The sequence below is a fragment of the Pseudorasbora parva genome, chromosome 21 (assembly GCF_024679245.1).
Source record: "Pseudorasbora parva isolate DD20220531a chromosome 21, ASM2467924v1, whole genome shotgun sequence".
In the NCBI taxonomy this organism is placed as follows: Eukaryota; Metazoa; Chordata; class Actinopteri; order Cypriniformes; family Gobionidae; genus Pseudorasbora; species Pseudorasbora parva.
Window position 1 is genome coordinate 9,535,694 of NC_090192.1, and position 17,329 is coordinate 9,553,022.

The window sequence follows — 17,329 nt, forward strand, 5'->3', positions numbered from 1 at the left end:
ATATATGACATATAATAAATAATAAATGACTTGTTTAAATATAATAAAATTGAGAACAGTTGTTTTACATTGCAATAATTTGTTTAAAATCGGACGCATTTTTACTGTATCTTTGATTAAATAAATGCAGCCTTGGTGCCAAAATGCCGTAAGAGTCTTAGATTTAAGCTTAAATATCTTTCTTTCTTTCCTTTAAATTTGGGTGAAATATGAGCCAATTATTTAATTCGATTTGCTACAACTGCACAATAAAAACTTGTGTTATCCATTCATTCATTCATACAGAGGAACCAATACTCACTGAACCACATTTCTGTGGACCAGATTAGTTTAGGTTCAGCATTTCTCTCTAAATGGGTAACTCACAGCCAGTCACTTATTGATTAAATACACTTGTGTCTTAATGAGTTTTTAGGTGACATTAGCATCTAAATGAGGGCAATACGGCCCTCCCCCCACCGCTGATAGAGGCCTGTCCATGAGGTTAAATAGGAGAGAGCAGTGCTTGACCCAGGCAGGGGAGTGATGACTGACAGGGTTAGTGAATGTCTGAGCACACAGGCCTGCCCACCCACTGTTGTTTGAAACCACACGGCACCGGGCAGCACAGACGATCTGAACCAATACTTGAGGATTTGAGTGTTCACAACTTCACACACACAAACACATTTCGTTATCATTAAAAAAAAATATTCAAGCTAGAACTGCAAAAGAAACGTGTTGTTGCCACAGTTTTTGGCAATTTAATGCTATTAATGCTAAAGTTCTAAGTCTATGGAAGTTTGATTCTATTAAAAATAAAGTTTAAATAAACTTTCTTTCCTCATAACTGTAAGTTTATATGTTCCACCAGAAAGTTCAACCTAGCAATTGTGATTTTGCATTTGGAATTTTGACTTTGTGTTTTGGAAATCTATGTTTAGATCTTGCAAAGCTGACGTTTTTCCTTCAGAAGAGTTTACGTCTCACAATTCTGACTTTTTGTCCTCACATAAATCTAAATGTACATCTCACAATTCTGACATTCCCCCCTCAGAATTCAGAATTTACATCTCACAATTCTGACTTTTTCCCCCTCAGAATTCTGAATTTACATCTGACAATTCTGACTTTTCCCCTCAGAATTCTGAATTTACATCTGACAATTCTGACTTTTCCCCTCAGAATTCTGAATTTACATCTCACAATTCTGACTTTCCCCCTCAGAATTCGAATTTACATCTCACAATTCTGACCTGACTTTTCCCCTCACAATTCTGAATTTACATCTCACAATTCTGACTTTTCCCCCTCAGAATTCTGAATTTACATCTCACAATTCTGACTTTTCCCCTCACAATTCTGAATTTACATCTCACAATTCTGACTTTTCCCCTCACAATTCTGAATTTACATCTCACAATGCTGACTTTTTCCCCCACAGAATTCAGAATTTACATATCACAATTCTGACTTTTTCCCCTCACAATTTTGTTTACATCTCGCAATTCTGACTTTTTTCCCCTCAGAATTCAGAATTTACATCTCACAATTCTGACTTTTCCCCCTCACAATTTTGTTTACATCTCGCAATTCTGACTTTTTTCCCCTCAGAATTCAGAATTTACATCTCACAATTCTGACTTTTCCCCCTCACAATTTTGTTTACATCTCGCAATTCTGACTTTTTTCCCCTCAGAATTCAGAATTTACATATCACAATTCTGACTTTTTTTCCCCTCAGAATTCAGAATTTACATATCACAATTCTGACTTTTTCCCCTCACAATTTTGTTACATCTCGCAATTCTGACTTTTTCCCTCCACATTCAAAGTTTACGTCTTGCGATTTTGGCTGTCCCCCTCAGAATTCTGTGTTTACATCTTACAATTTTGACTTTTTTCCCCTCAGAATTCATAGTTTACAGCTTTCCTGTAGCTCAACCAGTAGAGCGTGGCGTTAGCAACGCCAAGGTCATGGGTTCGCTTTGGATAAAAGCATCTGCCAAATGCATAAATGTAAATGTAAACATATCACAATTTTGGCTTTGTCCCCTTCAGAATTCTGAGATAACTTCTTTCAATTTTTACATTTTTGGCTTGGAATTCTAAGTTTGCAATTCTCAATTTTTTCCTAAAATGTCTGAATTTACGTCTCAAATATTTTTTTTTCAAAAAGGCTTTTTCCCCCTCTCAAATGCAAGTTTATCTTGCAATTCTGACTTTTCTTTTAAGAAGTTTATATCTCATGGTGAAAAAAAGCTCCCATACAATCACTTACTAATGAGTGTTTTTAAGTTAATGATTCACAGTAAACTGCAGATGTGATTTTGTCCTAACGCTATGAGATATACCATACGGCTGCGGCATTGGCAAAGATCTCCAGAGCTTTTAACCTTGAGCCAGACGAGTCTCTTCCAGGTTGGTGGGGTTTGATAGTGAGGGTGGTTGTACAGGAGCTGCAGGTTTGATTTACAGCCCCTTGCACTAGTGTGATTCTCTTGTTAAACATTTAGATAGGGCGCAGTGGCCTGCCTCTCAGACGCGGGGAGTGAGTGCGTAAATCACACGGTTAAATAAGCACTGGTCAAGCTGCAACACACGCTGTCACTCCACACTTCAGGACATGATGTACTTCATTGACAAAGCATGTGAACGTGAACACAGAACACACACATATGCATATAAAACCCCTGAAAGAAGAACAAAGCAAAGACCTTAGAAAATGACAGTCAAGCAAATATTTTTATAGACTACTATTGAAATTATTTATAACTTCATTTTTATTTAATGATCTAAATGAATTTTAATAATAATGTAATTTAAAAATAAAATATTTAAAATTACATTTGTTATTTATAATAACAACTATATTATTAATATTTAGATTATACTTAGATTAGATATTTCACACAATGATGCTTCAAGAAAACAACCATGACACACACATTTTAACATGAAATCATATTTTCTAAACTAACAAATTATGTTGAGAAAATGCTATCATGAGAGTATGAATGCAGCCTGACCAGTGAGTCACACACTCAAGGTTCCCACACATTTTGATGATCGACTCTCCAAGACTTTTAAAGTCATTAATTATGACTATTACAATTTTATAGAGGTTTCTGGGGTTTTAATTTAGCATGCCAGGAATCAATTCGATTTAAATGACTGTACAATCATCTCCAAAAATCATTTTTTTTCTTTGAGGCAGGTCAGGAGCTAAGAGGGCTTTAGTCATGTCTTTCGGTGAAGTTTATTTTCAAAACAAGGCATTTGGAATGATAATTGGAAGCATTTCCTGGTGAGCCCTTTCAGTGGCCATCCATTCAATCTGATCTAATGGAGAGGTCAGTTGGGCCTAATGAGGACAGATTGCAACAATAACAGCAGATTAACTGTGAATATTCTAAACTGCTGGGGCTGAGAGTGTGTTTGGATGGCCAGTCAGTTGTAAATCAGTGAGGGATTATGCAAATACCCTGCGGCTGGAGCTCACAGCCTGAGACCTGTGGCCGAACAAAGGGGTCAAGCCTGCTCTCTCCCACTGCTAGTTAACTTTCAATCACAAAAAAGAGACTTGGGCCAGAGCACAGCAGAAAGAGAGAGAGAGAGAGCAAGAGAGAGAGGTCAAATCTTTACATGAGACTCCTTAGTGCATCTCCTACATACTCAGACTCAGTCAAGACTAGTGTTGTAAATAGTACCAGTATTTTGGTACAAAGTTGATACTTAAAGGGATAGTTCAACCAAAAAAATTTATTCTGTCATTAATTACTCACCCACTTGTCGCACCAAAGACTTTTTTTCATCTTCGGAACACAAATGAAGAACTTTTTGATAAAATCTGAGAGAATTATGTCCCTCCATTGACAGCTGCAACGACCACTTAAGACACCACTTTGACAAAAAGTACATAAAGACATTGTAAAACTAATCCATATGAACAGAGTGGTTTAGTCCAAATTTTCTTGAAGAGACTTAATTGCTTTATATGATGAACAAATATTTAGACTTTAATATAATATTAAACATTAATCAACGCACACATCAGTTGCGGTAAACGGAAGCTGTGTCAGATGTGTGAAAACCAATGAGATTCATTCTCATGTTATGAGCACGTTTGAGCTTCCTCCAGAACCAATGAGGTTTATTCTCGTGTTATGAGCACGTTTGAGCTTCCTCAAGAACCAATGAGATTCATTCTCATGTTACGCAGCACGTTTGAGCTTCCTTAAGAACCAATGAGATTCCTTCTATTGTTACACAGCATGTTTGAGCTTCCTCAAGAACCAATAAGGTTCATTCTTGTGTTATGCAGCACATTTGAGCTTCTACAAGAACCAATGAGGTTCATTCTATTGTTATACAGCACGTTAATGCTTCTACAAGAACCAATGAGGTTCATTCTCGTGTTATGCAGCACGTTTGAGCTTCTACAAGAACCAATGAGGTTCATTCTATTGTTATACAGCACGTTAATGCTTCTACAAGAACCAATGAGGTTCATTCTCATGTTATGAGCACGTTTGAGCTTCCTTAAGAACCAATGAGGTTCATTCTATTGTTATACAGCACGTTAATGCTTATACAAGAACCAATGAGGTTCATTCTCGTGTTATGCAGCACGTTTGAGCTTCCTTAAGAACCAATAAGGTTCATTCTCGTGTTACGCAGCACATTTAAGCTTCTTCAATAACCAATGATGTTTGTTCTCGTGTGTGAAGCAGGTTCTGCTGAGCTTCTCTTCGCTGGTCAATGTTTATATGTGAATAATATATGTGAAGCCTAAATTTAACATATTCATCATATAGTGATCACGTCTATTCAGAAAATTTTGACTAAACCGCTCAATTCATATGAATTAGTTTTACCTTTATCTCTCAGATTTCATATGAAATCTTTTCATTTGTTTCGAAGATGAACAGATGTCTTAAGGGTTTGGAACAACAAGAGGGTGTGTAATTAATGACAGAATTTTCATTTTTAAATTTAAAATTATTGCAGTGTAAGTGTAGTAGACCATGTGTTCTGTTATCTGTAATGTTTTTATTTATTTATTTTTATTAACTTTTCAGTTGATGTCTTAGTTGAACAGTATTTGAAGGCTATACAAATATATGATATACTTAAAATCATAAATAGTATTAATAATTTCCTAATTTAATTGTAATAATATTTTTAAATGTATTTTGTTTTCTTTTGCTATTGCCTATTGGTTTGTTAAGGTACAGAGATGCATACCAATAACCAGTATCGGCACAGACTACTGAATGTTTGGTATCATGACAATAGATATTGAGACAAGTGTGTTTGCAGGACTCACAGAGTGTGTGCGAAGCACTGCGATGATTTTGGACAGGGCCATGTTCCACAGCTCATCTGTGAAGGCTCTGGTCACCAGACCTTGTGTGGCATGTAATATGTGATCTTCCACCACAAAGAACCTGCAAAGCATGATAGTATTTGGCATCACATAGTGTAAATCAACTTTGTAGATAAGACAATAGACATATTGCCATGCACATAAATAACTTTACAAATAAATCCAGATTTTTCTTACCCAACAATCTGATTAAAGTACTTCCTGTAGCCCTCCACTGTTTCATGCTGGAGTGGAAAACGTAAAATTAAAGCATATGAAAACAAATAAATGTGATGGGATTGTTTAAAGAGCCAAGAATACCAACCATGTTAGATTGAGGCTGCAGGACTAGTCTTGCTTGTTTTTTTCTTTGCTTCCTATAGTAATTTTCAAACGTTTCTCTGTCTCCCTAAAAGAAGAAATATGGAATTAATGTAGGTTTAAATAACAAATTAATATATAATTTAATTTATACACAAGGCTTTAACTTTGGATGTGCACAACATGTAATTGTGCATTTTACCCCAGAATAAATCGTATCTAGAATTTATCAAATTAGTTTCTGAGAACTGAACAAAATCTTGTGTTGAAACTAAACCAGGCTCATTGTACATACAGCATGTCACTCTTTTCAGGTAAAATGTCAACAAGAGGTGAAATTTTTCTCCATTGAAGATTTGGGTTTATTAAACAGCCAAGTGTGAGGGAAAAAATGCCTGTGGGTACATTTTTGCAAAATGATATTGTGTAACATGTAGCACATTTCATAGCACTTTCTAAGTGAAATGTCCAGTGACTGGTGCTTAAAAGCGTGTTAAATTTTCATGGAAACTGTTAAAACGAGATTGTTGGTTGTTGTACATATCATGGTACTTTGAAAATAAAATGTCCAGTGACTGGTGCTAAAATAAATCATGAGAACCTACACTAAACACTACCCCAAACCTAGCTAATAGTGTTAACAAAAGCAAATGTGTGAGGAGAAAAAAAAAACATTTGCTGAACAAATCATGCCATTTTAGCTTGCTTCTACAAGGCTTTGAGATCTTTTAGCGCAATAGCTACAGAGCAAGTTTACCACATCAGAAAACCCGTACACATGGAGTTGGTTGTGATGCAAAAATCTAAATGTGTACAAAATCATGAACTATGGTAAAGTGTTTTGAGGTCATAACATAGTATTGCTCAAGGAACTGCATTAAAATAAGTAATTTGACCTTTAATAATAAATGGTGAGAAAAGGAATAGTTGATGTTTTCCTGCCTCTAGTGGTCATTTTAGCTGGATGCTGCATTTACTGTATGTTTATAGCTTTTGTGTTTTTTCAGAAATTAGTCAAATATACATCCAATAAGCACAGTGGTTTAAACAAACAAAACCTCTTTGAATGTTAAGAACCTGCGCCCCCTTTCTCTCTCTGTGTGGCTGAAGAGTGGCTCTCGGCTCCTGCCAGCACCTGTGAGCCCTTGGGTAGCACAGCGGTCAAAAGCGCTCGTGTTCTCATTAACTGAACCACTGAGGGGAAAGCCCTCGACTCATCCTATGCCCAGTGAATGCACTGCAGTTTGTGCACAATCTGAATGCCGAAGTGAAGAACTTTTTCACTGCTTTGTTTTTATGGCGAACGGAGGTTACTGCTCGGTCAATCCCATTAGATGCTGCAGTCTGACCCCTTTTGTTGGCATGCTGATGGACTCTGGATTAGTTCTGACCAGATGAGCGATGGCACCAAGCGGTAACAAACTCGATCTCACCTCTCTAGAGTTTGCATTTGGTCTAAAGCAAAAATAATATTGATGGCATGACCGTCAAAACTCTGGAAATCCCTTTGCTTATTTAAGCCATTAATGTTTGAGAAGCAGCTTGGGAGAAAGCGTTTTAGTGAAAACGCACTGTCAACTCAGAGGCCAGGCACCTATTAGAAACAGATCAACAGGAATGTTTCTCAGTAAAACACATGTTCTGTTGTACTGCAGAACCCAAAACTGATTTCATAACATGTTATGAGATGGGCTGTTGTTATATCAGTTGTTCACTGTCTGTAGTGAAGGAGACACTGAGAATTACCAAAACAGTGTAGATGTGAAGACATCGGTAGACTGGCGAAAAATCCACCAGATCCTGCGCCGTCAAGACCTTAAAAAGAAAACAAACAAGGTTCAAGAAACATTTCTGGACCAGAGCAGCTTTGCTGGTAAAGGATATTATGGTTAGAACAACTGTTGCCAAACATATTATAAGTTAGAAACAAGCCTATTTAAATCCAAACAGCAACGTTTATATATATATATATATATATATATATATATATATATATATATATATATATATATATATATATATATATATATATATATATATATATATATATATATATATATATATATATATATATATATATTAGGGCTGTCAATCGATTAAAATATTTAATAATCGCAATTTAACCGCACATTTTTAGCAATTGTAAATGTATCTTAAATTAAGTTTCAATTAAGTTTTTAGTACTCTAATCAACATGGGTATGGACAAGTATGCATGCTTTATGCAAATGTACATTGATTAATAGTGAAACCATACTTATTCAATAATAATCAATACAGTATGAAGACTAGACGTATCAAAGGTCATAGATGTTTAGCTAAGAAATTGTTCATGTCTCTTAAGCCTAAACTTAAAAATGAAGAGTAAGTAGTGATTTGTCTCGTATTAAGAATATAAAGGGAGTTTTTACACTGGCAGTTTAATTCAGAGCAGGGCACAGTTTGCATGAAAAATTGGTAATGTGTACCAGTGAGCGCACCAGAACCACACCATACCTGGAGGAGGTCCATATTCCACGAGTAGGAAAGAGATCCGCATTCCCTATTGAACTGCCGGTATTTTGCGTGTGGGCGCCGAACTGGGCCGTAATTCATGTGGACAGTGTGAAGAACACGGACTCGAGAGCACGCTTGTTCAGGAAAGTAACCTGTGCATTTGTTTTAGCCGATTGTAATGTATTTAGTTCAATAAAACACGTGTACTGTAAGCGGCGATGGTGTTAATGATTTACCTCAGACATGAGCGAGAGTGAGCTGCAGTGCATCACGCTCAGACTGCATAGAATCTGCTCAGTGAAAAAACGCACTTTTCTTTCTGGAGTCTAATGAAAATTAAACAGAAAATATGGTAGCTTATGAGGGCAATAACTGCACTTTTGGTTTAGAATATTAATATTAATGTCAACCCTTTTCTTTCCCTATCAATGTTTGCTGCTGCATCCTTTGGGTCTGACTGCTCTCACTTTTTCCAACAATGGGCTATGCCACGGATCAAACGGAAAATATGTGCTGTGTTAACGAGCATTGATAAATTTAGTGCCGTTAAAATGAATTTGCGTTAACGTGTTATTAACACGTTAACTTTTGAGAGATTTTTTTAAATGTCAAATACACTGCCAAGCCAAAAAAACATTGCTGTTTGGATTTAAATAGGCTTGTTTTTTCTAACTTGTAATATGTTTGACAACAGTTCTTCTAACCCTAGTTGAAGGAATGTGTAGCTTTTCCTTTCTTAGACAACAGTGTAGGAAATGTAGACAAAAGTCAAAAATATCTTCACTCTTGCATTGTCATTACAAGATCTTGACCAAAAGAGCTGCCAATTCATGTGTGAAAATGATTCTTCATGCTCCCTCCTAACAATTCTTTCACAGTTTGAGCCTGATTAATCTTGACATTGTCATTCTGGAATATGGCCACGGTGCGTCTTCCTACATGATTGTTTAAGAAATTAAAATCTACACTCCATCATTTAGGGTTAGAACATGCTAGAAACATAAAAACCAATGCAATAATGATCCAATCATAGTATCTGTTATAGTATTTGTCTATTTTAATTATTTAAATGTATATAAAGTGCTTCAAAAAAACAACAACACAAGCATTCATTTGGACTAGTGTTGTCAAAAGTGCCGACCACAATACTAAATCGGTTTACAATTCCGATCAACAGCGCTCAAAGGGTCACATTTTTTAAATTTCAGTACCGATTTGGTATCGCGGTCGGTACTTTTGACAACACTAATTTGTACACTATGATACTAAACTTCCTCAAAATGTGTCTACGTCATACCTCTTCATCCATCTCCTCTTCATCCACTGCCTCTGTGCTCAGGCCGTTGTGATGGAGGGGTGTTCGGCCGTTCAGACCGTACAGAGGTTTGGCACAGCTCAGGGCATCCTGTTTTTGCACTGCACTGTTAAAGGTACGATGCTGCTGAGCCTGCGAAAACAAGGTGAAGGAGAGAAGAAATAAAATAATTACTTAAACAGCCTAGAATACCAGCCACGAGAGTTTGCAACTTTAGATTTCTATTAGCTAATTCAGTACACGTTTCAATACCTAGTTAGGTGTCTACATAGACAGCATTTTAAAGCATCCCAGTTTTGCTCAGGCTGTTCTAAAAGGTAGGCAGCATTAAAGGACAACTCCTGCAAATTTTTAAGTTTATCTTGATCGTTATACCTTGGTGAGTACAGTCAATAGAAAAAAAACGAACCGGATTGGTGCTTGCAACATTACAAAAAAATTCCCCGGAGTTGTCCTTTAACATGCTTAAGTCAAGCTCCACTAAAATCAATCAATCGGCTCAAAACTCCTATTCACTTAGCATGATATGTAGACGCCTATGTACAGTAGTTATGTTCAATTCTTGAACAAATCTTTCAAGTTGGTAACCAGTTGAGAACCAGTTCGGAATTAACCGATAAAAAAGAACAGACTCATAAAGAACCAACAATCTGGTTCTGTCGAATTTTAGAAGATAACCTTGCAGAAATTCGGTGCCATGCGCTACTTTTTGCATGTTTTAGATCATCAACTAGGAACTAAAGTTTGATTCAGTTAAATTCTGTGAACTGGTTTGACTGGCAACTAGCTTGAAAGATTTGTTTAAGAATCAAACATCACTAATGTACAGCATTCCAAAGTCAATGGCTACCATCAACTGTTTGATTACCAACATTCTTTAAAATACAGTGGGTACGGAAAGTATTCAGACCCCTTTACATTTTTCCCTCTTTTTTATATTGCAGCCATTTGCTAAAATCCCTTAAGTTCATTTTTTTTCTCATTAACGTACACTCAGTACCCCATATTGACAGAAAAACACAGAATTGTCAACATTTTTGCAGATTTATTAAAAAAGAAAGACTGAAATATCACCCTTTCGCCTTCAGAACTGACGTAATTATACGAGGCATTGATTCAACAAGGAACAAGGCACGAAGCTCCCGTTTCATCACATCCCAAAGATGCTCTATTGGTTTGAGATCTGGTGACTGTGGGGGCCATTTTAGTACAGTGAACTCATTGTCATGTTCAAGAAACCAATTTGAAATTATTTGAGCTTTGTGACATGGTGCATTATAATGCTGGAAGTAGCCATCAGAGGATAAGTACATGGTGGTCATAAAGGGATGGACATGTTTAGAAACAATGCTCAGATAGGCCGTGGCATTTAAACAATGCCCAATTGGCACAAAGGGGCCTCAAGTGTGCCAAGAAAATATTCCCCACACCATTACACCACCACCACCAGCCTGCACAGTGGTAACAAGACATGATGGATCCATGTTCTCATTCTGTTTACACCAAATTCTGACTACCATCTGAATGTCTCAACAGAAATAGCCTCTTTTTCCTATTTGTAGTGGAGATGAGTGGTACCCGGTGGGGTCTTCTGCTGTTGTAGCCCATCCGCCTCACGGTTGTGAGTGTTGTGGCTTCACAAAAACTTTGCTGCATACCTTGTTTGTAACTAGTGGTTATTTCAGTCAAAGTTTCTCTTCTATCAGCTTGAATCAGTCGGCCCATTCTCCAGGACTTGGTCTGATGAGACCAAGATAGAACTTTATGACCTTAATTGTCTGGAGATAACCAGGCACAGCTCATCACCGATGCAATACAGTCCCAACAGTGAAGCGTGGGGGTGGCAGCATCATGCTATGGGGGTGTTTTTCAGTTGCAGGGACAGGACTGGTTGCAATAGAGGGAAAGACAAATGCGGCTAAGTACAGGGATATCCTAGACGAAAACCTCCAGAGTGTTCAAGACCTCTCAGACTGGGACGAAAGTTCACCTTCCAACAAGACAATGACCCTAAGCACACAGCTAAAATAACGAAGGAGGCTTCACAACAACTCCGTAACTAGAGCCCTGACTTAAACCCAATTGAGCATCTCTGGAGAGACCTGAAAATGGCTGTCCGCCAACCAGGTTTACCATCCAACCTGACAAAACTGCAGAGGATCTGCAAGGAGAAATGGCAGAGGATCCCCAAATCTAGGTGTGAAAAATTGGTTGCATCTTTCCCAAAAAGACTCACGGCTGTATTAGATTCAAAAGGGTGCTTCTACTAAATACTGAGCAAAGGGTCTGAATACTTAGGACCATGTGATATTTCAGTTTTTCTTGTTTAATGAATCTGCAAAAGTGTCAACAATTCTGTATTTTTCTGTCAATATGGGGTGCTGTGTGTAATGAGAACAAAAAATTACTTAAATGATTTTAGCAAATGGCTGTAATATAACAAAGAGTGAACATTTTAAGGGGGTCTGAATATTTTCCGTACCCACTCTATCTTCTTCCGTGTTCAACAGAAGAAAGAAACCTCATACAGGCTTGGGACAACTTGAGGGAGAGTAAGTGATGACAGAATTTTAATTTTTGGGTGAACTATCCCTTTAAGATGTATAACCAGTTTAAATGGAAAGGATGGAAATAATCCCACCTGTCTCATTGCGGTTTCACCGATCTTGTCTGAGTGTTTTCGGATACTCTCCAAGAAGTCTTTCAGGTCGGACATGGAGATCTCCTTAATCTCCTCTCTGAGTTTAGGGAGTGTCTCAGCCATAATTTGGCAAAACCTGTACTGGCTCACTCTGGGAATATAAATGTTTTCTAGCTGCTCCATAGTTTTCAACGCAGAGTAGTATCTGAAATGGAAAATATTCATGTCACTGATGTCAGTCACAACTTTATTAGTCCATAAAAGATAAAACCTCTTAAAATCATTGCAACTTCTATATGACGAGCAATATGATGATCAATATAGAGTAAGATGGGATCAATATTCTAAAAAAGAAAAAACTGTTGGGTTACAGTGAGGCACTTTTTTGGGGTGTAACAATACATTTATATAAATTGATATTTCCAAATATTTGACAAGTTTATGACGAATCATATCATGATAAAACATCCAATTTACACCCATAATCCAGAAAAGCTTTAACATTTTTTGCATTTTTTGTCAGAGTTTTCATAGTTAACAACAGACTGTTCATGGCTATTAAACAATTCTGCAACATTACGGCGCTAATATAAAGTGTCTGGGGTATCACAAACTTTGGGAAGAATAGACCAATAACTGAAGTTGTCACATCAAAGTGCTGCAGAAAAAAATATGATAAGAAGTTTATAAAAGCTAAAGAAGTTACGCTGCATTCTCATTTACATTGAATGGGTGACGTCATATGTTGCCGAACTGAATTGTATTTGTTTCCGTTGCGTCACTGGTGTGGCTCACGGCAGACACTAACCAATTGCGTTCATGCAACACTGTAAAAGTAATATGATTGGCTGTTGTCACTATTTCGGTCGTGTCAGTGTGAATGCAGAATTATAAAGAAGTTAATTAAAGGCTTATGTTCTTACTAGCCTGTTCTCCACACACATTGATCTGATTTTTTACAACTTGCCATCTATATTCACATCAAAGAGTTTTTGTTTTTAGACATGGTTTCAAAAATAACAATCTAGTACAATGTAAGATTGTGCCTATCCATATTCAACGTATTAATACGTTTATTATTAACTTGTACCACACTAGCTGGTGCCTCTGAATGCTCCCTGACCTCACCGCTCTGAAGTGCGCGTGCGTCCGTGTGGAAGGCCAAAGTGGCGCCCTTCCCAGCGAGTGTTACATGTGAACTGCGAAAGAATCCCTGCCTGATTAGACCATGTCCCAGCCTAGTCATTAGCGCGCAGTGGCGACACACAGATTAATGGAAAAACACATTGTGCTAATTGCCTCAATTTGGAGGAGGCCTGTCATGGGCCTGCCGGTACAGGGCAGTGCTGTGAAGAAGGGCACACACAAGGTCAATTGTCTTTGCGTTTGAATAGTTTATTTATTCATGATGTGTTATGACTGACTAAGAAGACATTAATAGACAAAGAAGGGTCATTATTTTCAAGTTCAACGTGACCTTACATTCATCCCTTCATTCCAGGAGAAAACGAACACTTCTTCATGAAAGGGGTTTGAATGCGTTTTAGCTGAGTTATAATAGTTCAATAGATTCCTGCAGAATTGTAGCACTTTTCACAAACTCCTTTTTAAAGTAAAGGCACACACATCTTCTTTGAAATTAAAACTATTAGATTTCTTCGATAAATTACTATTTTCCGTAAAACTATAACTTTTTTGATTATATACACACAACATGAAAAAATCATCATCAATCATATTTCATTGCTTTCGGTCACATGACCATCACATTATGGAAGCCCGTTTCCGCCAATAAAAAATAAAGAGTAACTGTGACTTTTTATCCCAGAATTCTCACAATTGCGAGTTTATATCTCTGAATTCTGACTTTATAATTGTGCAATTGTGAGAAAAAAAGTCTGAATTCTGTGATAAAAAGTCGCAATTACTCTTTTTATATTTTTTATTTAGTAGCAGAAATGGGCTTCTATTTCACATGACTTTCACCCTATTTCAAAAAATGAATTTGTGCCTGTGCTGCAAGGAAGTGACATCATTTGGACCCTTTCTACAGCAAGTTGTAAATAATCATTTATTTTTATTCATTCATTTTCCTTTAATTTACACTAATTGTAGTTTTGTTTACATTCATCAAGCTCATTCATTCATGACAGATATTACATGGTCACAAGTATTATTTTTTCCCCCATTAATTTAAGAAATAGGTATGCATAACAACCAACAATCCAACCTGTTTCCTAAACAGGCCTACTTAAAGGTGCACTATGCAACTTTGGTCCACTGAAGGGCGCCTATTCAAAACAAGGGTGTAGTTTGATGATGCCAAGTGTGAGCGCAGTATATTGGGACATGTGGTCTTCACCTCACAGCTGGTGGAAAATAGGACTCGGGCAGAAATCATGTTCATGAATGCAGTTATTAACGTTACTGTAGTGTAAAGCAGAGCAGGACCAAGTGTTGTGGAGCTGAGCACGGCCGCTGAAGCGATTTTTATACAAACACCCGGCTCGCGAGTACCAGGACTTTTATTATGACGGGACGGGACACAGTCGCCGGGCGCGCACTTCTGCTTTTTCCGGTCATGATTATAAGTTAAAGCAGCTCTGTTTGTCATATTAGATACATTTAAAGGGTTACTTCAGCGATTAGCATATGCTTTGTATCAGTAGAAACCCTGGAGTATATTCAAATGATTGTGCTTTCCACTCTCATATCACCCTCAGACAAGAGATTTATGCATTTTATTTCTGGAAAAATTCCTCCTATAACGCAAATTGACGATATTTCCATTATAGGAGGAATGTTTGGCCAAAGGCTAAAGACTACAGCCAGCAGAGGGAGCCATTTCCTCATGTTTTACACCCGCGCATGGGGGATGGGAGATCGGACTCAGAGCTCAAGTACTGGCACTCATTTAAACAGAGCTATGGTGAGTAATGTAAGTATTTTAACTTCTCCAATAATTTCTATGAAAGTTAAGCTTGCAAAGGCATGAACTGAAATGCGCCAGACTGAACGCGCGTTGTGAATGTATGCCGCGAGTGTAATCGCGATTACCTCAGCTCTCATCATGAGAGCTCATCAGCTCATTTATCTGACTCCTGCAGTTAGTGCTCAGTGCTGTGATACTCGCGCGGTGACTCACTCATTATATTGAACAGACACGTTCAGTTTTTAATTGTAGTGTCTTCTCCAACTCAGTCACAGTAATCCAGTAGCGGTGGCTTTGGGAATGGCCTCACAGGGCAGCGAAGCATTCTGGGAATTGTAGTCTTTCACCCCCATGAGACAAAAATACACTTTCTGTCTTTTCTCAGTCTAGAAAGCACCAAATTCAAAAATAATTTCTCATTTCTACTACATTGATGACCCAGTTCAAATACAGATTAATCTTCCCAGCACTGAAGTACCCCTTTAAGTGTGTTTAAAATGATGTTATGACGTTACTCTGTGCGTTTGCTTGGCACTGCTGTGACTTGTTTACACTGCTAAGAGTAAAGCGCTTCTGCAGAATAAAACCGAGGATAACGCAGATATGACGTGATTGACAGGCGACTCGCTCAAACGCTACATAGTGCACATTTAATGACATAATTTTGATAAATCAGCAAACTTGCTGATAGTAACCATCATTGTTTATATGCATTTTATTTAATGTTCATTTAATTTTTATTTCTAGAACATATCAAATCACTCAAATAATAGTTTAAAATGGCAAACCTTAAACTTAACTCATATAAGCTCATAATATTTAGTTGCATGCGGTGGAAGAAAAACACTGTCTGAAGGTTCAGCGCCTTTTGCTGAACTCCTTTTGGAAGAGTTTCATCACCATTAATGACTATGACTGATTTGCAATAAAGATAAAAACTGAGTTTGTTACCTTTTTGAATCAAGCTGCTCCTTCAATTTGCTGTACATTTCCAGGACTGTAGAAATGTAAATAAAAGAGGTTAATACGGTGGAAAAAGACATTGTATTAAAAAGTAAATCAAACTGAAACATTTTGTTCATTCAGTGTACTGAAAGCACTTGCTCAATCTCTATTATTCCTCACTTTATTTGTCTAGAACATCATCCAATAGGTTTCTTTTCCATTGTTGTATTAAGTTTTTTTTTTTTTAAGTCAGAGAGACAGTAAGATATAAACACAGAGCCCTGTTTAATGAGAACCTGGACTCATTATGGTAATAAGAAACCTGGGAACATTCACATTTACTGTTTCCTGATTGTTTTTAATAGTCTTTGATAAAATCTCTAGAGTGGTTCGCAGGCCATACGGAGAGATTTTAACGAGCGCCTTTCGGTTACGCAAACGCGCCGTCTCACCGGGAATGCAGAGCTGCAACTTCTCCACCGTGGTAGCCATGTTTCTCTGTTGAACCCGGCAGCGGATGACCTCCTCCGTTTGGGCCGTCACCTTACATAAGGGAAGGTCAAAGAGTGTGAAGCCCTCTCAATTAACGAGACAGTCCTCTCTGTGCTATTGTCTGATAATCGACATTCTTTTCTTCTGCCCATATAACGGCAGACATGCTAACAAAGCCAGATTGTGCCATACCTCCCGTCCGGCGTCTTGAAGTCTTCGATTGGTGTCACTCACTTGGCCCTTAAAACATAATATCACTTTTGTTAGACAAATAAGCCCACAATTCCCTGTTGTAACTGCTCACCCTTGTAATCAGATCATACTTCATGAGGAGTCAAGAACAAAGCCATGCAAATTCAAATTAAATGTGCAGCGGGAACTTGAACTTTTGGTCGGTAGGGAGCTTTTATGGCCGGTAATCACTTCTGACAGCCCTTTCTAACAGATTCTGTGACAAACTTCTCAATTTTACTTGGGATTTTTGAACTTTGGTTGTTCCTCTGGCTCTGTCAAACAATTCAAATCAATGACCCAATTGACCATTGGTCCCTTGTTGGTAACTTCAATGAGCTCTATGTGCCATTCATTGTCTGGGGTAAAAAGCGGATAGCATTTTCTGGTAATTAAACAATCTTTTTTTTCCTTCTTTTTTTCGGCTGAACACAAACGCTGGGTGGCTGATTAACATCAAATGTGAAGACCTCCACACCACTGCGCTAGTATAGTGACCCAGGTGCAGGGACCGTACGGCCGCAGACTTTCCCACATATTAAGTCTCATTAGGTCATCGTAATATGGAACCGCTTTTTGAGTTTATTAAAAATCTCATTTATTCATGAAC

General features: G+C 37.6%; 1 protein-coding gene across 4 annotated transcripts in view; it reads right to left on the reverse strand.

Moving 5' to 3' along the window:
- The window catches only part of exoc6 (exocyst complex component 6), a 66,054-nt gene that overhangs the window by 29,994 nt on the left and 18,731 nt on the right, over positions 1-17,329 (reverse strand). For all 4 annotated transcript variants that reach the window (XM_067429225.1, XM_067429224.1, XM_067429223.1 and 1 more), the window contains exons 3-11: positions 16,681-16,728; positions 16,449-16,539; positions 16,003-16,048; positions 12,120-12,324; positions 9,461-9,610; positions 7,415-7,483; positions 5,673-5,756; positions 5,546-5,592; positions 5,309-5,429 (exon numbers count right to left, since the gene is read on the reverse strand). In XM_067429225.1, coding sequence (XP_067285326.1) covers positions 5,309-5,429; positions 5,546-5,592; positions 5,673-5,756; positions 7,415-7,483; positions 9,461-9,610; positions 12,120-12,324; positions 16,003-16,048; positions 16,449-16,539; positions 16,681-16,728 — 861 coding nt within the window. The remainder of the gene's footprint in view (positions 1-5,308; positions 5,430-5,545; positions 5,593-5,672; positions 5,757-7,414; positions 7,484-9,460; positions 9,611-12,119; positions 12,325-16,002; positions 16,049-16,448; positions 16,540-16,680; positions 16,729-17,329) is intronic.